This window comes from Megalobrama amblycephala, linkage group LG13 (assembly GCF_018812025.1).
Source record: "Megalobrama amblycephala isolate DHTTF-2021 linkage group LG13, ASM1881202v1, whole genome shotgun sequence".
In the NCBI taxonomy this organism is placed as follows: domain Eukaryota; kingdom Metazoa; phylum Chordata; class Actinopteri; order Cypriniformes; family Xenocyprididae; genus Megalobrama; species Megalobrama amblycephala.
This window is the reverse complement of record NC_063056.1, coordinates 106,841-134,305: the sequence shown is the minus strand read 5'-3', so window position 1 is coordinate 134,305 and position 27,465 is coordinate 106,841. Positions and strand designations below refer to the sequence as shown.

Below are 27,465 nucleotides of genomic sequence, written 5' to 3'. Positions count from 1 at the left end.
TCTAAATGAAATGAAAGCATGTTAAAAAAAGTCATGAAAGTCAGTTGGGTCCAGCTTGAGGACTTCACCACATCACAGGGAATGATGGGAAAAACCCGATCCAGCCCTGAAACATTCTCCTCCACTCGCTCTTCCTCCTCTTCCTCTCAGACTGTTCCCGTCATCATTCAGTGCTCCTGTGTCACCTGTGCTCTCTGACTGCATTATTACGTACAGTTGGTTTGATCACACCATTAGAAACTCTTTAGAGTCGTTGTGTGTAAACTGTGCTGTAGTTGTGTTTAACTTATGACACTCATGTTTACTGTTTTACAACACAAGTTGCAAAACACGTGACGTGTGCTTTAGTGAGCAAGAATGTTTTGCAAAAAGAGTGCATGAGATTTTCAAATATTGTCTAACTGTGCCTGAACTGTTAAAGGTTTTGCAGAAAGAGTGATTTATTCAATGAATAGGTTTACGCTCAGAGAATGGGGTTTAGTGTCATAGCAATTGTGAAAAACTGTAAGTGTACAATTAATTCACCATGGCCAAACACATGAGCTGAAATACTGAGTGTTTTAAACCGTGTGTCTTGGTATGCTGGGGTTTTCTGGTATGTAAATAATCAGGCACAGTCGGGTCATTCAGCAAGACAAAGACCCGAAACATACAAGCACATTTCCCTCAGAATGGTTGAAAAACAAGAAAATGTATGTTCTGTTTTAGTTTGCCTGTTCATATTAGTTTCCTTGGTTACTCACTCAACTGTACACTGTAAAAAATAAATCTGTAAAATAACGGAAAAAGTACTGGCAGCTCATTAGCTGGACATTATCCAGTGATTTTATGGAAATTTCCATTAACCGTAAAACAACTCAATGAAGTGCAAAATTCTAAATACAGGTAAAACACCTGTAAATAAATAAATAAATAAATACGGAAAAATTCTGTTAAATTAATATAGTACATTGTGCCCTATTTGTACAGATATGTTTGGAGTTGTAATGGTTAACGACTGATCATTAGATTCTGTTCATCTAGTTCCCTGTGTTCGCTCCTTGTCTTTAAGACCTGAATTTCATTCTGTTCCTTTGTCCGGTATCATCTATAGCTTATGCTAATGCTAATATGCTAATGCTAATGTTAATACTCGATTCTCTAATCTCCTACATGTTTGGTTTTTGGAGTGACTATTAAAGACTTTTCTGTTTGTGCCTCCAAACACCCACACCTGACACAGACTTAAATTCAGCATGAAATGAAAAATACACGTTATTGATCTTATTTTAATTTATTTATCCATGCGTTTATTTTTTTAATAAAAAATGAACAAAAAAACCAAAACAAATCTTTTTCTCTGGTGACGTATGCCAGACTTCTCTAATAAACGTCAGCTCAAACCCGTCCCAGCATGCTTGCATTCAGATCGATGGAAGCTCATTTCCACCATGAAATAAAAAAACATTCTTGTCAGAATCGCAAGATATGAAGTTGTAATTGCGAGTGATAAACTTGCAGTTCTGAATTTTCTCAGAATCGCAAACTTATATCTCCAATTATCTTTTTTTTTTAATTTACTTGGAGGAAACAAGCTTAGATCTGCCTTTAAAAATAAATTAAACAAAAAAGATTGTTTTCATTCAGATTAAAAGAAAAGGTGTGCGTGTGAAGGGAGCTAGTGATCTGTTAGAGAAGTGTAATAATGACCCAGTGCAGTCACTGAGATGAATGAACGTCTGTCAGCACAATAAAGCATTCTACAGTACTGTAATGAACAAAACAGCATTATGATGGCCAACTAAAACTAAAACTTAAGATTTTCATAACTAAAATGAACATTATCTGAAATAAAATAAAACATACAAAAAGCACCATTTGCAAAATTGGCATACCATGTTGGTCTCTTTTCCCTATCCACATCCATATTCCTCTTTCCTTCCTCCTGCGATTGATTACCACTAGCGCATGCTGATGTTTTATTCTTCTATACAAACTCAAGTCACCATATAGCACTTTTTACAATGCAAGAACAGGTCCTTCAATAGGCCTCATGATCATACAGTCTACATATATGTCATACCTACATTTATTAGATCCACGTCGTACAAGGTGATTTATAATGATTGAAATCTAGGCCCTACTGACTTCCATAGTATGGGAAAAAAAACAAAAAACAAAAAAACAGATGAAAGTCAATGGGGCTCATCAACTGTTTAGTTACAAACATTCTTCAAAACATCTTCCTTTGTGTTCAGCAGAAGAACTTCATACAGGTTTGAAACAACTTGAGGGCGAGTAAATGATTACAAAAATGATGACATTTTTGGGTGAACTATCCCTTTAATTCTTCCACAGTTACTTCTGGCAGCTGATATAAATATTTATAACTGATTGTAACTAATTATAATTATTTACACATATTTCCCTTTTGAGCTAAATTACTTTACATAAAGACCTTTTTTTTATTAGTACGAGTCAGCAGGACACGGGAGAGATGAGTTTTCAGCAGTTTCTTGAACTTTGGCTGTCTGGAGAGGGTTGGGAAGATCATTCCACCAGCAACGAACAATGAACAGAAACGTTCTGGAATGACTTTGTGCCTCTCTGAGACGGAGCGGAGCCGCGGCTCTTCTGTAGGCCGGCGTCAGAGAGGTCAGTCAGAAGATATTCTCATTGCCAGAAACTCTAGTTAGTAAATATATTTAATAAATATAGGCAGTGTACACATTCAATTCATTCAAAAACCTGTTTATTTAGACATCACCTTCCACAACATGTCATTCTAATGTGACTATTCTTCAGTTAATATTTGCAGCAGTTTTTTCACTCATTCATAGCCATTATGTATTTACCACACTGTCATTTCACTGAAAATGAACATCGTAACACCACAAAACTAAGCTATTATTAAAAACATTATAATTTACACATTAGTATGAAACATCAGATCAAATAATTCTCTCTTGGCATCAGTATCAAGTGATCATGCAGTTATATCCAAAATAAATTAGAAAAATTTGTTAAACTATTTTAAAAGACCATTAAAATGGGCAGCATTTATTTACTTAGTAAAGATGTCACATATTTGCCTCATAGTACAGCACTACTCCGACTGTTCCCTCATTTCTCTCCAGCTGAGTTTAGTTTGAATAGAGTGCGTCTCTAGTGTGTGTGTGTGTGTGTGTGTGTGTGTGTGTGTGTGTGTGTGTGTGTGTGTGTGTGTGTGTGTGTGTGTGTGTGTGTGTGTGTGTGTACGGCTCAGCACTGGCCTGAGCAAGAGAAGACCCAGACCAGCTTTTATTTTGTTCACACAAAGTAGTCTTTGTCTGTCAGTGCCTCTGCTCTCTCTCTCTCTCTCTCACACACACACACACACACACACACACACACACACACACACACACACGGATTCAGTCCTCCTTCACATTATTGTTGGAATGCCGTGTTTTCAGGCTTTCAGGCTTGAAGCCGCAGGGTTTTCTGGACAGGAGGATCACGGTCAGAATGCTGATGATATGCACATGAAAGTACATCGATCTGAGGGACACAGAAGAAACCAAGACATGAACATTAACAGCACAAACAACAACACCCAACGACACTTTATAAGATAGTCACATTACACACTAAAATAAACATGGCAAAATAAAATGAGACCTAATTTTAGTACTATTAACTTATTTTTTTTTGTATTGTGACAAAGTTTGTGAGGTTTGTGGTAAGGTATTCAGAGTTTTGACAACTAGTAATATGTAATAATAATAATAATAATAATAATACATTTTTATTTACTAGTGTCTTTCACAGCACTCAAACACACCTTACAGCATAAAAGCAACTAGTCACTTATTTAAGCACTATATAACATATAATATAGACATATTGTACAAATAATAGCAAGAGGAAAAACAATAACAACAACAAAAAAACATGGATATCAGATTAATAAAGAATAAGTTACTTGACTTTTTTTTTGTAATCTGGGATTTGTTTTAATCTGGGATTTAAACCCTGGACGTTATATGTTGTTATTATTGCCTAACTGCTTCATAATGTACTAGATTGAGGTACAATACAGATCTTTCAAAGCAGCTTCACAGGGATAAACAGGAAAACAATGATTCAATGATGAAAACAATTCATGGAGAAGCCAACGCAAATATAAGAATCGTAAACCTTCACTGAATGAAGCTTTTATAACAGAAGCAGTAAAACAGCAGAAGTGGACAGCAGTGTGTAAGTGTGTGTTTGTTTCTTTTCTCATGTGATTTTAGTGTAGTCTTCATTGCTTGGAAACATTGTTTTGTTTACTGTCTGAAGTCGCGTTGTTCTCGTGGTCTCTTGGTTTCTGGTATTGCCAGTCTGCTGTAAACCAAGCAGACTTCATTATATCTATTACTAGTCATTCAACTAGTAACTGGTCTGAACCTCATGGCCCTGAGAGAGAGCCGGATCAGACCCGAGGACACTGAGAGAGAGCCGGATCAGAGAGAGCCGGATCAGACTGAGAGAGAGCCGTCAGACCCGAGGACACTGAGAGAGAGCCGGATCAGACCCGAGGACACTGAGAGAGAGCCGGATCAGACCCGAGGACACTGAGAGAGAGCCGGATCAGACCCGAGGACACTGAGAGAGAGCCTGAGAGAGAGGATCAGACTGAGAGAGAGCCGTCAGACCCGAGGACACTGAGAGAGAGCCGGAGAGAGAGCCGGATCAGAGAGAGCCGGATCAGACCCAGACTGAGAGAGAGCCGTCAGACCCGAGGACACTGAGAGAGAGCCAGATCAGACCCGAGGACACTGAGAGAGAGCCGGATCAGACCCGTGGACACTGAGAGAGAGCCGGATCAGAGAGAGCCGGATCAGACCCGTGGACACTGAGAGAGAGCCGGATCAGACCCGAGGACACTGAGAGAGAGCCGGATCAGACCCGAGGACACTGAGAGAGAGCCGGATCAGAGAGAGCCGGATCAGACCCGAGGACACTGAGAGAGAGCCGGATCAGACCCGAGGACACTGAGAGAGAGCCGGATCAGACCCGAGGACACAGAGAGAGCCGGATCAGACCCGAGGACACTGAGAGAGAGCCAGATCAGACCCGAGGACACTGAGAGAGAGCCGGATCAGAGAGAGCCGGATCAGACCCGAGGACACTGAGAGAGAGCCGGATCAGACCCGAGGACACTGAGAGAGAGCCGGATCAGACCCGAGGACACTGAGAGAGAGCCGGATCAGACCCGAGGACACAGAGAGAGCCGGATCAGACCCGAGGACACTGAGAGAGAGCCGGATCAGACGAGGACCTGAGAGAGAGAGGACAATGAGAGAGAGCCGGATCAGAGAGTGCCGGATCAGACCCGAGGACACTGAGAGAGAGCCGGATCAGACCCGAGGACACAGAGAGAGCCGGATCAGACCCGAGGACACTGAGAGAGAGCCAGATCAGACCCGAGGACACTGAGAGAGAGCCGGATCAGAGAGAGCCGGATCAGACCCGAGGACACTGAGAGAGAGCCGGATCAGACCCGAGGACACTGAGAGAGAGCCGGATCAGACCCGAGGACACTGAGAGAGAGCCGGATCAGACCCGAGGACACTGAGAGAGAGCCGGATCAGACCCGAGGACACAGAGAGAGCCGGATCAGACCCGAGGACACTGAGAGAGAGCCGGATCAGACCCGAGGACACTGAGAGAGAGCCGGATCAGACCCGAGGACAATGAGAGAGAGCCGGATCAGAGAGAGCCGGATCAGACCCGAGGACACTGAGAGAGAGCCGGATCAGACCCGAGGACAATGAGAGAGAGCCGGATCAGAGAGAGCCGGATCAGACCCGAGGACACTGAGAGAGAGCCGGATCAGAGAGAGCCGGATCAGACCCGAGGACACTGAGAGAGAGCCGGATCAGACCCGAGGACACTGAGAGAGAGCCGGATCAGACCCGAGGACACAGAGAGAGCCGGATCAGACCCGAGGACACTCAGAGAGAGCCAGATCAGACCCAAGGACACTGAGAGAGAGCCGGATCAGACCCAAGGACACTGAGAGAGAGCCAGATCAGAGAGAGCCGGATCAGACCCGAGGACACTGAGAGAGAGCCGGATCAGAGAGAGCCGGATCAGACCCGAGGACACTGAGAGAGAGCCGGCTCAGACCCGAGGACACTGAGAGCCGGATCAGACCCGAGGACACTGAGAGAGAGCCGGATCAGACCCGAGGACACAGAGAGAGCCGGATCAGACCCGAGGACACTGAGAGAGAGCCGGATCAGACCCGAGGACAATGAGAGAGAGCCGGATCAGAGAGAGCCGGATCAGACCCGAGGACACTGACACACCTGCAGCCCTCTCCACTGACTGACCATACCATCATTCACTCAGAGCAGAATCAGTATTTTAACGTTTCTGTTCATGCGTTCCTTCTGTAACATTATCATTCTGAAAATGGCTTGATTAGAAAAAAAAACAGTTAATAATAATTATATTATTATTGTTGTTTTTTTTATATCAGAGCTTGAATTGAACTTTCTACTAAGAACTTGTGACTAAACCTCATGACCTCGTGATCTTTAGACTGTCGGGTTTTGTTCAGAATGTTTTGTTTTTGTTTATGTTCCTGTTAAAATTTCATTTGTTTCCAGTTTTTTTTTCATTCCTTGAACTGGTTCGGAGCCCTGCTTCCTCCTGTCTCTTAACTTCACCTGGCTCCTGACACACACACACACACACACACACACACACACACACACACACACACACACACACACACACACACACACACACACACACTCCTCCACAGATCAATTCTCCTCACTACATACTATCTCTCTTCTCCATTCTAAAGTCTCGTTTAGACAACTTTTGCCCGCTTTCATCCAGGCCAGCCCCTGGCTATCTGATGTTCTGCTGAAATGACATACTACCACAACAAAATGATCAATTCTTCTGTCTCTTGCACACTTTCCAAAACCTTTTCCACACTTTATAGTCCTTCTCCCCCTCCTTCATCAACCCTAACAACTGCTGATTTTGCCATATTCTTCATAAATAAAACGACCATCAATGGGCATTTTCACACTACATCTTAACAGCAAACACACACATTCTCCCCTCCTTCTCTGCAATCTCAGAGACAGAAGTCTCCAAACTCATCTCCTTCAAGCCATTTCTTCTTCAGTTTTCCTGCACTCACTCATATCATCAACACTCTCTTCACACTGGTATCTTTCCCGCAGCATTTAAACAGGCTCAGATAACCCACTGCTTAGAAACCCACTCTAAATCCAGGCCTTTTAGAAAACTACATCTCTTCTTCCATTCATCGCTAAGACACTTAACCAAGCTATGCATAACCAAGTCTCTATATTTATTTCACAGAACAACCTCCTGGACAACAACCAGTCTGGTTTCAAAAGTGGCCACTCAACGGAGACTGCCCTGCTCTCGGTTATTGAAGCTCTGAGACTGACAAGAGCAGCTTTCAAATCTTCAGTACTCATCTTGCTGGATCTGTCTGCTGCTTTTGACACAGTTAACCACCAGATCCTTCTGTCAACCCTCATGTCGAAGGGCATATCAAGAACCGCACTCCAGTGGTTCAAGTTTCACCTCTCAGGTAGGTCCTTCAGGGTGTCGTGGAGGGGTGAGGTTGCAAAATCGAACAACTGGGGTGCCTCAGGGCTTAATGCTTCTCCATTTACATGTCATCACTAGGATCTGTCATTTAGACACATGGTTTTTCCTATCACTGCTACGCCGATATCACACAACTCTACCCCTCATTCCAGCCAGATGATCCGACGGTTGCTGCTCGCATCGCAGCCTGCCTGACAGACATTTCAATCATTGCTGGCTGAAGGACCACCACCTTCAACTCAACCATGCAAAGACAGAAATGGTTGTGGTCTCAGCCGACCCAACACTTCGTCACAAGTTCTCCATTCAGTTCGGTTCCTCAACCATAACTCCATCCAGGACAGCCAGGAACCTTGGAGTTGTGACTGATGATCAGTTAAACTTCACATTGATATATCTGCCCGGTCCAGCAGATTTGCCTTACACAACATTAGGAGGATCAGGCCCTTCCTATCGGAGCATTCCACACAAGTCCTTGTCCAAGCTCTTGTTCTATCCAGACTGGACTATTGTAATGCTCTCTTGGCTGGCGTTCCAGCATGCACTGTCAAACCTCTGCAACTGATCCAGAATGCTGCAGCAACAGTGTCTTTTTTAATATAAAATCCCACCTTGCTACACCTACTGTGCTAGACTAACTGGGACTACTCACAGCACTTGCATATTGTTGGTTTGATTGCTGTTGTTCTCCTCATTTGTAAGTCGCTTTGGATAAAAGTGCCTGCTAAATGATTAAATGTAAATGTATTTTATGTAAAAGTTAACAAGGAGTTTTATCTTGGAGCTTTAAATGAAAGAGTTCATGACATGAGAAATCAAATTTTCCTAGATGTTTTTTACATATAAGATGTCTTTGTACCATTAAAAAAATCCTGAATACATGCAAGGTTCATAGTTTAAAATGTCCTCCTCATTATAAACAAAGCATTCATTTATTTATTTTAAATACTATGCCAACTGATGGAAATGCAGAACACAAAGTGTACAAACATGTCCTCGTGTCGTCTGTAGAATCGTTTATGGGGACTATTGTACAATTTTTCAAATAACTTTGTTGTATGCCACAGTCTTATTGTGGTACAATTTTTAGATTTACCCAACCCTAAAACTTGCATAAAAACAAAAAATAATTGTATATGTTGGCTAGATAACACCTTCCCTTCTTCATGGTCAGTTCTTGACCAGAACAAGCTGAAACATGGACCAGACTTTATGCCAAATGTGTGACTACACAAATCACATAACTGAGCCTGTACCTGTAATACTGCATGGTGGGCTCGACGGCCAGCAGAAGGAAGGGCATCACGGTGTAGCAGATAGTCATCTGTGTGGCAGCCCAGGTCACAACATCATAGCAGATCTTGAGCTGGCGAGAAGACGAGAAATACTCCCGGAAGTTTCTGCGCACCTGATCACATCAAACCAAGACAAAAGCAATAGTGAGTGAGTGGCAGGTGTGGCTGAGAATGATGGGCAATAAAGTCATTTATATCAATGTGTGACTCATACTGTGTGTGTGTTGTGAGGAGAAATGGAAAAAGACACTTTTTGTTCAAAAAAAAAAAAAAAAAATCCCTTGCAGGCAAAATAAACTGGTAAGAAGACAACAAAGCAAATCCAATTGTTGTGTAAAATCCTTTTTATTTTGATGATTTATCTGGTCAGATTTCAGAAAGGCAACACCTTGTTTTAACATGTCTTAAAAGCATCTAATCAGATTTTGTGGAGAAACTCTCCTCTTATTCTGCCACACCCTACATCAGTTTCATGGGAGAGGCATGTGGGAAAGGGGAAGCTTTTGTTCAGGTGCACCTCTCATAATGAGTGTGTGTTAGGGGAGTGGGCAGCGAGTAAAGCTGTCATTCACTTCTGTCCGAGACACATTCAGGAAAGATAGTTTTCCAGTATAAATGCAGTGCAGTTACGTGTTTTTTCCTTCCATATGTGGAACTTTTTGCACCCCGTGTTCACTGACTACTTGTAATAGCAGGTGGAAACAGGGCCTAACTACTTTTTGAAATAATGCAGCTTTTCCAGTAACAAGCTGCTGTTAACAAGTGACGATATATCGCAACGAAACACTACGGAACAGTTTTTCCCCCATTGTATCGCAGCTTATGTTCGCTTTGGTCTCTTAACCTCTGCCATGCTAAAGATATGTTGGTGTGACACTGCCGTAAAGCAATCCGCCCTTTTGAGTTTCTTACCCGCTGACTAAACCTCCATACTCCCAGAACAGATAAGGTTTTGCCTTATAAGTCACCGTACAGAATGATTTTGAAACTGATATTTCAAGGTAAATATATTATTTATATATATATATATATATATATATATATATATATATATGTGACCTGATCCAGCAAAATGAGTCACAGTGACCCAAATTTCAAAATTGAGATTTTGGTATCAATGGAAAGATGAGACAATAAGCTTTAAAATGATATCCTAGTCAAAGTCATACCTTGAATGGTTTTAAAGATATATCCATTTTAATTATGGTCGTCTGCCCTCTTTTTCAAATTAAAAACCTGAGAAAATCGCTTTTAAAGTTTTTTGCCCGTTTTCTGTTGATATCTTTCAAAATCCATTGCATTTAAAGGGATAAACTATTTATTTTACAGCTTAATTTGGCCAAAGACATTTATATATATATATATAAATGCTATTAAACCAGGCTGAAGCTCACATTATTTTAAAGTATTTATTTGAATTAACCCTTTAAGACCTGAAGGCTTTTTTAGAGTTCTTTTTTTTTTTCTGAGCGACACACACAAAAGTAAAGACTCATAACTCCAAAACTCTAGCAAGGAGAGTCAAAAGGTAGGTATCATTTGATAGAAAACATTTTAAATTTTAAGAAAATAGAAATTACATTACATTTGGACATTTTCTTGCTGAGAAACAGCTGATAATAGACAAAATATATATATCATTTTTTAAAAATATTTTTTCTTTTTTTATTTGACATGGAATAACTCAGGAACACAATAAGATCGCTAAAAAAACTTTTTTGGTGATGCTCTCCTATATGTGAGCTGCATCTGGTTTAAATTTCGTGGTGATATTATAAAGAATAGTTTGAAAAATTGTTTTCCGCAAATTTTTCCGCAGCCAGGTGGCGCCAACGGGCGGTAAACTCCGGTTTAGAGGTGCTTCTCAGCACTCGTTAGGAGTTTTTCAAAATGGTTAGATGCATTAAAAAGATGAGATTCTAAGCTTTAAAATGATATCTATTTTGTGTTATTCCACGTTGGAAAACTAACATGGATATTGGATACACACTGCATCCCGGAGAGATGAGAGACATGTTTTTAGCCAAGTATGTTAAATCATTTCGTGAGTAATATCTTGTGATCAACACAATATATTATATTGATTTTGGATTCATTTTAATCTTGAGAATCTGCTTTAAATATTGATGTGCGATTTTTATGATCTGTGCATTTTTCATGAAGTTATGAGCACATGAAATACATACTTGTATTCAGTTAGCTGCTGTGCTATTTTTGTTGTAAACGCATATTACTCAGACTCATTAGAGGGTGAAAACAACACAACAGAAGCATGTTGGAGGCTTGATATGAAAGTTTAAAGTCTTTGGTTTTGTATGCAAAAAGAATTTTTGTGCTACCTATATGGATTCAATTTTTATTGGCTTTTAAAGAGAGACACGCAACTGGGAGTTTTTTTTTATAAGGCGCGCTAGTCTGACAGGAGGATGGCTGGACCGATCGCGTGCCTGTCAGTCGAAACGGGGCTTCCCATTGTTAAAAATCAGCGTTTAGGTCAGTGTGTTTACATTTCTAAGCTTTTTGATTGGTTCTATACAACGTGTAACACCATATTTGTAGAGCAGAGATAATGACGTTTCAGGGGATACTGGGAAATGCTCATAAGTGACGAGAGGAGTTGAGAAGTTCATTTACAGCTAATTTAGTAAAACCATGTCAAATTTAATAGCCATTTAAATACCTTTACTCAATTATCTGGACTACGAAACTTTGGGAGATTATTTTTGAAAGTCTGTTCTTTGAAATTAGCTGAAAAAAAAAAAAAAAAATCGATTTTTTCATTGTTTTTCCACATTATCGGCCCATATCTTAAAATAGAACGTTGCGACTTCCGACTCATTTCGCCAGATCGGGTCGCACATATATATACCATTGTTGCTTTAACACAAAAACCGCTACCTGTTAAGTCAAGTCGCCTTTATTTATATAGCGCTTTTTACAATACAGATTGTGTCAAAGCAGCTTTACAGTGATAACAGGAAAATAATGCAACAAAGTTTGTTTTGGCTGTACAGCGGCTCTAGAAGAGAATAGTGTCATTGTCCACCTTAAGAAAGTTCAGTGTTGATTCATTTCTGTTGCAATAATGTTATTATTTTAGTTAATTTATCTATACAGCAGCTCTGGAGAAGACAGTGATGTCATCATCCAGCTCAGCTCACATACAGTGTCAGTGCAGGCAGATCAGTAATACTGCTGAATATTAAGTTAATATTAAGTTAATTTAATTGTTGAATTAAATATTTGAATATTAAAATAATATAAAAATAATTATTGACTAACCGAGGTGGAAAAGCAGCAGCTTTAGGTTTCAGACAGAGTGAGATCTGCAGTGTTTCTGCAGCATGTGACAGAGAATGCAGTTCAACCAGAACAACAGCACAGGTTAGATGTGAATGACATAACAGTGATGCAGGTAAACCTGCAGTGTCTGTACAGGAGAGATGGAGTGTGTGTGTGTGTGTGTGTGTGTGTGAGAGAGACTCACAGTGCGAGCTGCTAAGGTGATGGGTATAGCGGTGATGAATGTGAAGTAGTATCCTGGGTACACTCCATGCCAGATGGCCGACAGCACAAATGTGAGTGGCATGCGGTGAAACGGCGCTCGATCATAACATATGCTGGAGCACAACAGATGAAAGGATGTGAGAAACGGCAATGAACAGATATATGCTAATATATATACATGAGAATTTAAAAATACCTATATACTGTATAGCAGTTTTGGTCACACTTTAGTATGAGGAACGATTCTCATTTTTAACTGCTTATTAGCAGCGATGGGAATAATGGCGTTATAAATAAATGGCATTACTAACAGCATTACTTTTTTCGAGCCCGATCACACGAAAATGCGTATCAATAGTATGAGTTTTGAGTTTTGGCGTGCTTATGGAACGCAGTTTTTCGCGTGCATATGACACGCACTTTATGGCGTATTATACATACGAAACCCCCATCCTACCCAAGAGTGTATCATATACACGCCATAAAGTGCGTATCATATGCACGCGAAAAAACTGCGTACCATAAGCACGCCAAAACTCATTTTGACGTATATATTCTACGAGATTACAAACTCGTACTATTGATACGCATTCTCATGTGATCGTGTTGCTTTTTTCAGTAACGATTAATCAAACTAATTACTTTTGCTCCCGTTACAATGCCGTTACCGTCACTGACAAAAAACACAAAAATGCTGCGTTACTCTCTCAGACACAGGACCTGCAAAGTCCATATTTGACAAGTTGTTCAAAACTCTGAGAAAACTCTCGCAGTTCAAAACGCTTACGCTACACCTTCCCTATTCAGCTTACGACATCAGTTACGCTTTCTTCATCATTTGAATACAGAAGGCGGTCTGACGGAAGCTAGATATTTTACTTCATAACTTGTTAAATATGGATATTTCTTTACACAAACGCATCGCTTCTCTTCAGAAGGCCTTTATTAACCCTCAGAGCCGTGTGGAGTGAGTTTATGATGGATGGATGTGGATGGAGACACTTTCTTCAGCTCAGACTTCTTGTTTCCCGTTCACTGCCATTACTGTCAGGTGTGAAGGTGTGGCACACTGGATCTCCTCTCCTGAACTACTCTTCCCTTCGGACATTACACCGGGAGAATGGAGGCTTCATCTTCACCTCGGCTTCCCCAAATATCTCCCAAACATTCATGTGGTAAAGTTATTCAATAAATTACATCACAGTTCAGTCCGTAACAAAAGCTTATGTTCACACAGTGCTTCTGTTGTTATTTCGGTGAGCTTCACATAAGCAGGAATTGGAGAGAAAGCATCAGCCATGCATTGCTCTGACGGTCCACAGGTTCACAGAGCATCAATCCTGAACAGCTCCTCATCATCTGAGCTACACTCATTCCCGCCGGATACGCTTACAGCGGAGAAATCCTTGCTTGTCTTGACTGGTTTGGGGTCATTATTCGCACTGGTTCAGAACTTTCCAATAACATTTTCTTGATCAGTTGACTAATATATAAATATAACATTTAAAACTCACCTTTTTAGCCAAAAAGCAGTCTGTATATTCCAGTTGTCAATAAATGATTTAAAACTTGTCGCCGTCTGCAGACAGAGAAAATTCATGGAATGAGATCCACAGCCCTTCTGTGGCATTAGAAAATGCAGGACTGAATACAAAAGAAGTGAACAAACCTCAATTTCCCAGATGTGAACATTGGAGATGAGGTCCCAGGACACTTCTCCCCTCTCGTTCACACCACTGACTCCAAACCCCGCTGCATTATGGACCGCATCCGCTGCAAACGAAAACAAAACATACATTTACTACACAGCGCTAGTCCTTCTAGATCATGTGTAAGGATCCCCACAACACAAAGCCACATCGCTCAAGCGCAACCAAGCATTTTTCTGGCCTTCACGTAAACTTATGAAACCACTAAAACAAGAAAGCGTAGCCGTCTGTTTTTTTTAATTCATATTATTACTGAAGTTGCACAGAATTACACTTTCTAAAGCAAATGAGTATCCCAAACATCCATGGGGTAAAGTTATTCCATAAATATCATCCCAGTTCAGTCTGTTCAACAGTTTATGTTCTGGCGGGCTTCGCTCTGAAACCGCCGAAGGTGACCGGCTTACTGACTGAAGGCCGAATTCAACAACAACAGGTGCTTCAGTGACACCCAATCATGTGCAAGGACACCCACACTAACACATTTCCACGACTTTCCAATTGTTCTGTAGTAGATTTGTAAGCACAAGACCAATTTTTTCAGATTTAAATGATTATCCTTAAACTTTAATGTACAAACTGATGTCATCAAGCTTGAGAGTCAGGTGTGCTCTACACAATCACTCACAAACAACATCTAGCTGAAACAGACCATTGATAAACAACATTTCCATGATGTTTTAAAGATGAAGGGCATTTGTTTTGATGGTAAGAGTACTTTATCTGATCCCAGCTTAATATGTTAAACACTCTCTGTTTGAACATCCAAACCAGCCAAACAAGCCATGAGTTTGGATTGAACCAATGACATTCGTTTTGTAATTCTAGTGATGCAGAAATTACAGGCTTCATCTTTTTTTACATGACTTTCAAAGCCTGAAATCCATACATTTAAAATCCCCTGGCATTGTTCTCTAGGACTATAGGAACCCTGTCATCTGCCAGTGAGTTTTAATATTCTGGAACAGAGGTACGTTTTTCTGCCAACAATGCATGACAAGAAATATCAGTATGTCTTTCATAACACGTTCTCCTTTCAGCCAATCACACGGTCTCAGGCTTCTGTGCCCGTCTGCTTACCGAGGGTCCATGCAAAGTAGAACTTGGGTCTGGCTGCCTGGACGGAAATTAAAGCATAGGCCAATCTGGTAACGAAAGAGGCCTCGCTGACGAAATGCGGGTCCACATTGTACGTTACGGGGAACGCTTTGGTGATGATGAAGAACCAGAGCAGACAGCAGACGCACACAAGAAGCTTGTTAATCACAGTCCTCTGTAGAAGAACAGCAGGAATTCATCTCAGTAGACAAATTAACACTCAAGAAGTTTCCTGAGAAACCTGGTGATGTTGTAGTTTAATAGCTTAATCACCCTAAACCTTCTAAGCATTGATTATTTGATCCAAATAAACATGCCACAAATTAAACAAAGCACACATGTGAATGAATATTACACCTAGCAATGAATATTCTGTCATCATATAGTCAAGTCTTTCTTGCTTCACTGGAATAGTAAAGGAGTTTAGCAGAATGTAAAGGCTGCTCATTTCCATACAATGAGACTGTCAAGCTTTACATATGACAAAAAAAAGTGTAGTAAAAGTACTACAAAAGTTTTTAGGGATGCACCAATATGATCACTATGGTAACACTTTACTTGAAGGGGTGTGCATAAGACTGACATGACACCTTCATAATCTTGACATGACGCGTGTCATGAATATGAAGGAGGTTTTATGAATGTTTATGACAACTGTCATTAAGTGTCATTCGCTCAATTATGTCATTTTTAATGCAAAGATGACATTGTTGTTACGACAACTTGACATAAACCAATACATCATAACCTGTCATAAACATGACATAGCAGATTAATTATCAAACTTAAACTACTTAGCTTTATGGGTTAACATTACATGACATTATTTTGGTAACACTTCAGTATAGGGAACACATATATAAACGATTAACTATGACTTTTCCCTCAATAAACTCTTAATTTACTGCTTATTATAGTTAATTGTTAGGTTTAGGTATTGGGTAGGATTAAGAATGTAGAATAAGATCATTAATATCTGCTTTATAAGTACTAATAAATAGCCAATATTTTAGCCATATGAATGCTAATAGTAATAAGCAACTAGTTAAAAGACCCTAAAATAAAGTGTTACCATTATTTTATAACAGTGTCATCTTTTTTACGAAATTTGTCTATAATCTGACCTTCTGTTGGAGGAAACTTAAGAAAAAAAAAAAACAGAGTATTGTCACTTAATGACATTTTAATGACAAGTTCAATTTGTACCACTGTACTTGAGCTCAAGATACATATTTATGACACTATTATAATGGCCTCATGTCAAAACCAACCACATGACAGTTTAATGTAATGTTAACCCATAAAGCTAAATAATGTCAAGTTGTCATGACAAAGACACTGACAGGTTATGATGTGTTGGTTTATGTCAAGTTGTCGTAACAAAGACATCTCAAACAATGTCATCTTTGCATTAAAAATGACATAATTGAGCGAATGACACTTAATGACAGTTGTCATAAACATTCATAAATCCTCCTTCATATTCATGACACGTGTCATGTCAAGATTATGAAGGTGTCATGTCAGTCTTATGCACACCCCTTCAAGTAAAGTGTTACCATAACTATGATAACCAATCTGTACTGATAACTGATAATTCTTTATATTTGAAATCCAATAGCTGATATATTGGCCGATAAATCTAAATCAACATTTTTTTATCAAAAACAAAGTTTCTCCATTAAAAGCCACATCCCAAGCGCACATTATAATGTTCTCAGGATAATTTAATGTATCTTATATGACAGGCTTGCCCTCTGTATTTTCCTTTTTGAAGCGTTTCAAAACCATCATGAAGCACGGTGCACATCTGAAGCGTCTCAGCTGAAGGAAATAATCATTATTAGCTTTAATATATTGGCCAAATTTTCTTATCTGGGTGATAACGATAACATTAAAAATGAACATGTATATCGGGCGACACCAATATGGTGGCCGATATATCGTGCATCCCTAAAAGTTTTTGTTTCACAGAAGAAAGGAAATCAAGAGTTTTAATGGCATGATGGTGTTAATGATGGCAGAATTTCATTGTTGGATGAAGTATTCCTGCCCTGAACACACACAAAAGCCTAATTCATGCTGTTCTTAATGAACTGACTGCTCTTCTTCTGTTTGTGTGTGAATGGCTTTATTTCTACAGCAGTATGAGGATGAATCCGTCTGTGTCTCACCACAGGCGACGGCTCGGGCACTTTATTCCAGCCGTTCTGCTGCGAGCCGCTGTCTTTAACTCTTTTCAGCCTGTGCCGCACATGCTGGCCCTTTATAAACTCGATGTAGTCTTTATAGATACAGCAGGGGCCCACCAACACACTCAGGAAGTTGATATTGTAGCTCAGGTACTCCAACAGTGACGGCCTAGAGCTGCAGAAATAGAGAAATATATGACTTATCTAAGCAAGAGGAACGTTCCCTGAAAAAAGCTTGTTTTTACACTGACTAATCACTGTTTCAGTCATAAACATGGTCTGCTTCTGTGGGGCGAAGCTGTTATTTCCACAACAATGAAAGTAGGATGCTCTTTGGTTCACATCTGCATTCATTTTTGTCTTTGTTTCCTGTTTTTATTATTTTAAACCATTGCCAAAGCTGATATTGTTTAAATTTATATTTCAAGTTTAATTTGTTAATAAAGTTCAAATGTAGGTAACTAAAGGTCAAGGGTTACAGCGGCTTGCAAAAGTTTTTTTTTTTTTTTCATTTGCATCATGTCCAAATAGGCTGTAATCGCTGCCAAACAGTCGTCTTTTTTCACTTTAATAAATTATTAAACTCATCACAAATAGTTTTTTTGTTGTCATTATGGGGTGAGGAGTGCAGACTGATGATTTCTCAAGGCTCTGTCTTTGTGTCCGGGATTTTCTGACAGCTGGCATGAGTAAGCACCAAATATCTGCAAGATTTTACAAGAGATTTTGCCCTGTAAGATGTTGTGGATTCTGCTGAGGATTAAAACTCATACTGTACTGCCAGACGCCTCTGATCCTCTTTAAGTTCCTCTGGCTTTCGACTCATACCTGAAAAAAAGGGAAAGACAATAAGTCACATTTTCTGAAATCATCAATCGAATTCTTTTCTAAGATGTCAGTGACACGACAATTTGCAGCAAACAAAATTGCATCAATGATTTCTCACCGTCATGCACCTGAAAGGCGAGAGTCGTGACCTTCTGTGTTATCATCATCAAAGGGCTGAAAATAAGAGAAGACAAACTAAATGAAACTAATGAAGAAAGACCCCACATTTATCATTAAGAGAAACAGTGTTTGAACATGACTAATGTCCTGCTGCATTAGCAGAGCGGTTCGTTTTCCTTCAGTCAGCGTACACACTCGAGTACAGTGTCCAGCGCAGGTCAGTCACACAAGCTTTGGAAGAGAAAGACTGATGCTGATTCAGTTCTTTCAGTGACGGATTCACTACACGGGTGAGTGAAAACAAACCATTAAAACAAGTGATTTGTTGGTGAATTGGCTTTTGCTCCACAGGCACGAGACAACTCAACATGTGCAGGACGAGCACAGCGTTTTCTGTCCCCAGCAACGTTAAAATCAAACCTGCGCCCTTAAATTTCGGCAGTGCAAACGTCATCCCTGCGTGTGTAACAAGTGTTGTTCGTTTGCGGCTGTTTATCTCCAGAGGAAACTGTTACAGCCACATGTGCAGAATTACACTTCTGTATGATCCGCTGTGTTATAATGAAAAATAAATAATATTGCCAAGTCTCTGTGTTGATTTTGTTTGTTTGTTAGATAGCTCAACCTCTAAATGTGACACTGTTTGTCAGCTGACCTCAGTTCAGTTCTGTGTGATTCAGAGGAACGGCTAATGCAGAGCTCCAGTAACTTTTTAGCGATACTTCAATAAAACAAATGTACAAAAGAGTGACTTAAACATCAGTTTAATAAATCATATGATGGTTGATGCATGTGTTCATCAGAAGTGGAGCGGAGAGAAACAGATGCTGCTGGTTCTTTTATGTTCATATGCTGCCGTTTTTTTTTCTGTTTGCATTTTATTTTGTCGTTGAACGTCAGCCTCCTCCTCATCCACACAAGGCACTTTGTTACGATTACATTTAAAGGGAGAAAGAGACGTGACGGAGGCATCGGCAGCCCGACAGCATGTTATCTCTGCTCTTGTTTATCCAAGGGTGTGTACAAAAACCTCAGCGAAGGAAAACTGACTAAACTGGTAGATAAGAAAGTCAAGCCTCGGGGAGTGGCCACATGACAGAAATCAGAGCATTATGACGCTGTTTCACACTAGATGCCAAGCAATGTGTATTTTGAGCGCCATGTTAACATGTGAGAACATTCACACAGAAGAAAAGCTGTAAACGTCCATCTTTCCTTCGCTACTCACACTGAATTAAAGTGCATCGTTCATGATTAAAATGACAGAAAACATCATTGAAATGCCCTCACCCTGAGAAATCTGTGGACAGGACGCCATAGTCGAATATGAAGACTCTGCTCACTTGGCACAGCGTGAGGTATCCGAGCGAAGCGATCAGAGTATATCTGTAATGAGAACACACATGAATTCAGTTCTGCAAAACTCTTCTGAACTGATCCACTTCTACAGACTGATAAAAGATCAGTTAATTTACACCATTAGTGCTGTGACCACCGATTCATCATTCATGGACTTCATTAATGTCATAATTATAAGGATGTCTCGAGCCGATCTCATGGCTCATTAAGCATTTTTTTAGTAAATTCAGAAAAAACTGCTAGTTTTGCAGTGTTAGTTTTATACCTATAAATGTGATTAGTGAAGTAATTGTTATATTGGAATTACTCTGTAGTGACAGATGCCCCTATTTTACATTTGAGCTCCTGAGAAACTCTCTGTACGTCCCTGTAGACATTTAATAACTTTAATGTACCTGAAGTTGCAACAAGAACTAGGAAAATACAAGTATCGGATCGGACTGGCGGCTCAAAACACTCGATGGGGTCATCCCTAGACATAATGCTGGAATTATGATCGGAAACACTTAAAGCATAACTCTGAACCGCACAGGTCATTCACAGATGGACGGCTTCAGTGCTTTCACCTTCTTTATCCTAGTTTACAAGACAAGTATTTTGCAAGATCCAAACAAACAAACAAACAAACAAACAGCAAAAAACAAAAGCACACTACTCTGAATTATGTTGGACAAGCATTGGGGAAGACTGTGGTTTAGTCCCAACAATATACATATATATATATATATATATATATATATATATATATATATATATATATATATATATATATATATATATATATATATATATATATATATATATATATTAGAGTTGAAAATAATTATTTCCAGTATGTGGTTTCATTTTTCGTCCAGGATTGTGGTTTCTCCCCCGATAAAAACACGTCTGGGCAGAAAACGGAGACGCTGCTCACCTGTGAAGATTGTGGACACTGGCTGTGATCATAATGCCATAACAAGACAAGACCAGGATGAAGACATGCACAGCATACCTGTCACAGCGAGAACATGCCGTCTGATCAGAGAACAAACATTTCAGATCAAAAATAGACAGACAGACAAATGGATGAAGCGGTCGGTCTGAAGTCTGACCCGAGTTTGGTGTTTGTAGCTTTAAATCTTTGTCTTTTTCTAGGTGATTTATCTAGCGTAAATGGGAAAATTAATACAGATGGCTGGATGTACAAACATACTGATCTGAATGATCCATGGTATATGTGAAGGTACTCTTGTATTACCATCTCATGTCTACAGTGACCAGGAGGGGACATGTTCGGTTCACTTAGTTTTGTCATGACCACAAGATATTAATTCATGGGAACGTCATATTAACCTGTGGGAACGGGATAATAGTCGAACCACGGTAGTCATGTTGACTATAAACAATGTTTTTACTACTCAGATTTCATCAAAAATATCTTAATTTGTGTTCTGAAGATGAACAAAGGTCTTACGGGTGTGGAACGACACGAGGGAGAGTAATTAATGACAGAAATTTCATTTTTGGGTGAACTAACCCTTTAAGAAATGCACAATGTTGCCTAAAGACAGCATTCAACTTTACAGTATTTACAAAACAGGTGCTGTACGTAAGATATTATACACTGCCTGGCCAAAAAAAAGTCACTGTTTGGATTTTAATAGGCAAATACTTAAGAATCTGTGAATAGATCATTATTACATTGATTCTAATGTTTCTAGCATGTTATATGTTTGACAACGGTTCTTTTAACCCTTAAAGATGGAGTGTGTAGCTTTTCACTTCTTAAACAACCATGTAGGAAGAAACATCATGACCATATTCCAGGATGACAATGCCAATATTCATCAGCATTAAAACTGTGAAAGTTGTGTAAAATTGTGTACTACTCCATAGATACTCTAGATTAACATGAGATTGGCAGAAACTGTGTGTGATCCCCCCCCCCCTTTAAGGTCTGGACTCAGAGATGCCAATTCTTGTGTGAAAATGATTCTTCATGCTCCCTCACAACCATTCTTTCACAGTTTCAGCCTGATATCCTGGAATATGGCCATGAAACATCTTAAAACATGTTTAAGAAATGAAGCGCTACACACTCCATCTTTTAGGGTTAAAAGATCTGTTGTCAAACACATATAACATGCTAGAAAAATAATAATCACTGTAATAATGATCTATTCATAGACTCTTAAGTATTTAAAATCCAAACAGCAAGTTTTTTTATTGGCCGGGCACTGTTTTTATATATATATATATATATGTAAACACAAGAAAAAATGTTGTTCCCTTGACAAAATTATCTTGTGGTAGGGGTGTAACGGTACACAAAACTCACGGTTCGGTACGTACCTCGGTTTTGAAGTCACGGTTCGGTACAGTTTTCGGTACAGCAGGTGGAGAGAAAACTAAACATAAAATTGCTTTTTTTTATTATTAAACAGAGGTTTACTGAACAAATTGTGTTTTTGTCTTTAAATATATTAAATTAAATTAAAACTAAAAGTTTCTTAAGGATAAAAAAAAATGATCTCTGCTAATGCTATAAACTATGTAGGGAGCCCTAACTTGAAAGAAGCCCAAACTATTAGCCTAAATTCAATTGCTTTTTATTTTTAGATAAAATAATCAACACTCAAATAACAAATTGTATGCAAACCTGTAAGCTGCACCTAAGGCAGTTTTTGCATTAACTTCTAAATGTTTTTACTCCAATTCGTTGTTGAAATATAATCATTTCTACACAGTGGCTGTTATTTTAACATCAGATTTATTTAAACATACATTAAATAGCCTAATCAGGATATCACTAAAAGGTTAAGTAAAATAATGAATATATTGGCTAATACAGTGTATATATTAAGCGAAAGAGTTCATTTCAACAAGCTGTGAACACTGAATGGCTTTTCTGAGGTAAATGCATCATGACATATTGTTGAATACGGAAGCTTTCATTGATGTCTTTCCACCGTTGAAACACTGAATGAGCGATTACATGAGATATGACCGTTTCAGTAAGTTGTACTGAATCTTGCAACATACCTTCAGATGTTCTTTCATGTTTATTCTGTAACTAGTATTAAGGAGGAAGAGATGAACACATTCACTTGCGCTCCGCGGTCGCGCTGCCGGTTGAACTGAGGCGCCTGTACAGTGATCTGTCACCCCACATCAAAGCACGTCAAAATGGCATTTTCTGTTTAAACTTCATGATTTCATGGACAGAATTTGAAGGATGACACTTTGTTTCTTATCGAAAGTAACAAAACGCAGAGCTTATTGCGGTTATTGGTGGTGAATATTGCTTGCAATGTAATGCTTCGGTACACACGTGCACCGTACCGAAAGCCCTGTACCGAAACGGTTCGGTACAAATACGTGTACCGTTACACCCCTATCTTGTGGCCACTACTATTATCACCTTCCCACAAATGAATATGTCGTGAACCGAACACGTCCCCTCCCGGTCACTGCACATATCTTAAGCACATCACAGTCATTTTTAGGGTGTTTGTGCAAACAAAGTTAACTGTGAAAATGCAACGCATTGATTAACATATCATAAAATGACACATTTTCCAACAGAAAAGGCACTTACCAGCCAAAGCAAAACATGACGATTGAAGCTCCAAAGACGACAGCGACAGCATGTCGAACCTCAGCGGTGAAACGCTGCGGACTGAGAAAGAGGCGAAACCAGAATGCAAGCGCTAGTCCAAAAACCTGGCAGGCAATGAAATTCACCTGAGGAATGAGAAACAAAATAGATCATATGAACTAAAACACAGTCCTCCGGTTTCACAAACAAGGCTTAAGCTAGTCTCAGGCTAAAATGCAGGTTTGAGCTTTTTTAACTGAGAGAAACTTGCATACCTTAAAATATGTCAGTCATTGTTTTGTCTCAAGATGCACATATTTTTCTAAGACACGTTTATAAAAGCTACTTAAATGCCCTAATTGAACCAAGGCCTAATCCTGGGTCAGTCTAAGCCCCGTCTGTGAAACCGGGCCAGTACGTCCAGGTCTCACTTTGTCTTCTGCTGCTCTTAGCGTCTCTTCACTGCTTCAGCACCCTGTCAAAGTGTTCAGACCCCTTCAGATTTTTTGTCTTACGCTAAACTGCTTTAAATTCCTCTTTTCCACATCAATCTACACTCCACACCGCATAATGACGAAGCAAAAACAGACGAGACAACAAAAACATCAAATAAATGCATTTCTTTATGCTGTAATAGTGCAGCTGAAGTCACAGACAGACAGCATTGTGATTTGGGTGTGTAGATTATGAGAATCTGTTTGTTTATGCTGGAGAGTTTTATATTAATGGTACAAACAATCATGACAGGTTCACTCAACTCATTTTTGGAGAAACACAAGGCAGGTGCTACTGTAGGAAGAGAAGCATCAGAGGAAAGCCCCATCCTAACTAAGTGTTCACGTCTCGTTTACAGCTTTAAATATATAGAATAGTTTCAAAAGCGTTTAAAACGGTATGTGGCAATGCCTTGTCTGATTTACATGTAGCTGATTAATATGCTGTTTAATATACAGTGTATGTTTGTTTACATACTTGATTTTGTGCAATTTTTCAATAATTATTAAATGTTTTCCTTAATGTTATGTTTTGTTTTTTATGGAAGGTGCAAATCGTTGGAATGGTGTTGGGAGGGTGGAGCCATGGGGTTCCTTCATTCGTTCTTTCAAGGTCACCTGACCGGACTCCACGAGAACGCAAGTTCGTTCTCTGCGTTCTTGGAATTGAGAAACAGCCTTTATGACTTATGAGTCTCACTTGTAGACTTTCTGCTCGAGGGCGCCCTCCAGCTACGAGGATGAATGAAAGCGTCACTACATGAGCACATGATCTCCATCTGCAGAGTCACTTCAGCAGCATTTCACCATTTGCTTTGATAAAAACATCATCATATCATATGCTGCGTTTATGCAATAACTACCATAATTTAGAGACGACAACATGTGACGTTCTTCTCTGAGCTCAAATTGCGTGTTTCTATGGCAACATTATCAACACCAAAAGTGATCAGGTGGTACAAGCAAGAGCTCTCAGAAAATTCCCGATTTACAAGTTTAATTATGAGTTATACGAGGACGTGAACACTTTGTAATGACGACATGGGGTGAACACCTACACAGAATCTCAAAGGTCTTCACAACAAGCCGTCAAAATAAAAGTCTGGTTTAACTTGAAGAAATTATAACAGAAATATATCACTATTGCACAGTAGACTGTACTTATTCAAGTAATAATAATAATAATAATACATTTTATTAAAACCCACAGAATCTCAAAGGTCTTCATTACAACCCGACAAAATAAAAGTTCAGACTAACTATAGTAAAAATGTTTTACTAGTGCACAGTAGAATTACTTATTAAAGTAATAATCAAAATAATAATTATAAAACAATTTTAAGGAATAACAAGTTTGCACATTTTAATTTAAACCAAATAAAACGGAATTATTACATTTTAATTTGATTACATTTTAAAAGGTTTAAGTACATTGTTAGTTTTTATAAATTGATTTGATTACCACTATTTTTTAAAGTAAATTTGTATGTGACATTACAAAGTTTTATATTCTATGAACTCCTGACAGTAAAATAAGCCGATATAAATCATATTTAAAGGTCCAGTCATAAAAAAGAACAAAAATACTGCCAGATTCGTATAAAATACCATGACACAGATGTTCGGCCGTACCGCCCAACACTAGACGGCAGCATGACAAGAAATTAACACTTTTGCAAGACACAATAAACGAATCGTTTGTGCCAGCTGTCACACACACATGCGTAAGTTCACGCCTGACGTCAACAGAGATGGGTTATTATTCTTAAAAAAGCCTTCATTTGTGTTCATCTGAAGAAAGAAAGTCATATACATCTGGAATGGCCTGAGGGTGAGTAAATGATGAGAGAACATCCATTTTTGGGTGGAAGTATCCCTTTAAATACTGGATACCGCTGTCTCTGGTTACCCAATGCAAAAATACTGCCTGAACCAGCCTAACCAATACTAACTAATAATAACAACCAATACTAACCGATACTCCTGAACATCCAGAGCTTTGATTAATTGCTGTATGTCCTTGTTTGTGTGTTTATTAGGTGTCCAAGCACCGAAAGTACTAGCTCTCTATTGTGTTTGTTTGTGATTTTCTTCTTTCTCTCATATTATTATCATTCTTTTATTTCAGTTTGTATTCATTCATTCATTTATTCCCAAATTGAGAAATCTGGCAGATTGTTTGATAGTGTCTAGATTAATTTCCATATAATTAAACAAAGTTTAACCTCAGTTTGCAAAGAAATCTGTATTCTCCAAAATATTTAAAGATCATTAAAGATGCATTTCTGCCCAATTAAATATTATTTGTCTCTTTTAACATCTTCTATAAAGAGACACTTATATTTGATATCTGATATGATGTATCTTAATGTTATTGTTGTAAGGCACATCGGTCAACAGTCTGTTGTTTTAATGGTGCTAAATAAGTGAATTAAATCAAACTGAACTGAAATGTCAAGTCAGTTGAATGCTGTACAGAAGCTGTAGCTATACTCTACATTGTTTCAAAGCAGCTTTACAGAAAGATATTGCATTATGATGTGAAATTCAATAAGTCATCATCAGTTCTATTGAAAGCTTCATAATAATGATGTTTGTGGTTCTCGCAGTGAGCAGGACAAAGGCGACTGTTGCTCAAGAAACCCTCCAGAAGGTGATACTGGTGTTGGAGGAACAGAAACTCGTGAAACCAGTTCTCAGAGTGAATATCGTGTCTGAGTTACTGCTGCAATGTGACAAAAGTTTTATCTACTTGTTACTGGTCTGGACAAAGACCACTTTAATGATTGTTTACATCGTAAGCCAAGAGCAAATCAAAATCAAACTGTGTTGTAAAGTTTGAGCGGCTTAAGTTACCTGATCCAGAGGAACGCCGACCTGATCGCTGACGGGACCCAACCAGGCGCATCCAGTGGTTTTAAACGCGACGTCTGTCTTCTCCTGTTCGTCCATCCTGCATGGTGTAGATCCCTGTATCACCTCACTGTTATCGACGTCGCGTCGCCAAACATCACGGGTGAAAGTGTTTGATGTATCAGAAGTTCAGCATGCTGAAGGAAGCCTCGCGGACACCGGAGTGAAGTGTGAGAGCGAGGCGGGGCTGCTGGAGCTGTCAGAGGGCGTGAGGACTGATCTCACCGCAGTGTGTGGGAATCTCGCATTACACAACAGCCTCGCTTGAGATGCTGAACGCCTCGCACTGAAAGCAGTGGAGACTCGAGAGCAGACGGCAGCAGTGAATGAGGTCCAGACGGCCACCGACCACATCATACAGATCTCGCGTGATTCACACTCATGCGCAATGGATACATATAATTAACAGCCAATCAATGGCTGTGTCCGAAATCGCCGGCACTATTTCATGGGCCAGCCATTTGTAGTGTGGTCCAAAACCAGAGTGGCCCATTGAGTGCACTCATTCATTCCCATAATGCACCGCAACAACGAGTGTACAACTGATGTACGCTTAACACTAGAGAATACCCATAATCAGGGCTCAGACTAACATCTGTGAGCATCTGTGTTTTTTTTTTTTTTTTTGTTTTTTTTAAAGGTAATCATAAAGGTAGGCCTAATTTAATCATATTACTATTGTTTTGCATTAATAGTTACTAATATTAATATATTTCATGTTTATCTATTGGACATTTGACAGTAAAGCACTGAGCT

At 39.3% G+C, this 27,465-nt stretch overlaps 1 protein-coding gene across 1 annotated transcript; it reads right to left on the bottom strand.

The window, feature by feature from the left end:
• Nucleotides 1-2,714: 2,714 nt before the first annotated feature.
• Nucleotides 2,715-27,207, bottom strand: mboat1 (membrane bound O-acyltransferase domain containing 1). Its single transcript, XM_048153338.1, has 13 exons — nt 26,653-27,207; nt 23,303-23,448; nt 20,639-20,716; nt 19,654-19,749; nt 18,362-18,417; nt 18,189-18,243; nt 17,398-17,590; nt 15,206-15,398; nt 14,086-14,189; nt 13,931-13,995; nt 12,397-12,529; nt 8,871-9,022; nt 2,715-3,519 (listed from the first exon to the last, which is right to left on the bottom strand). Exons 1-13 carry the CDS (start codon nt 26,746-26,748, stop codon nt 3,393-3,395), a joined length of 1,494 nt encoding a protein of 497 aa, XP_048009295.1. The 5' UTR covers nt 26,749-27,207; the 3' UTR covers nt 2,715-3,392.
• Nucleotides 27,208-27,465: the final 258 nt, after the last annotated feature.

What these genes read in the sequence shown, in the direction of transcription:
- mboat1 (XM_048153338.1), bottom strand. Translation starts at nt 26,748, where the DNA reads ATGGACGAACAGGAGAAGACAGACGTCGCGTTTAAAACCACTGGATGC. An exon ending in CGCCTTTCAGGTGCATGACG is followed by an intron (nt 18,244 to 18,361) that starts GTGAGAAATCAT and finishes CCTTTTTTTCAG; the next exon opens with GTATGAGTCGAAAGCCAGAG. An exon ending in TGCCCGAGCCGTCGCCTGTG is followed by an intron (nt 15,399 to 17,397) that starts GTGAGACACAGA and finishes GTTCTTCTACAG; the next exon opens with AGGACTGTGATTAACAAGCT.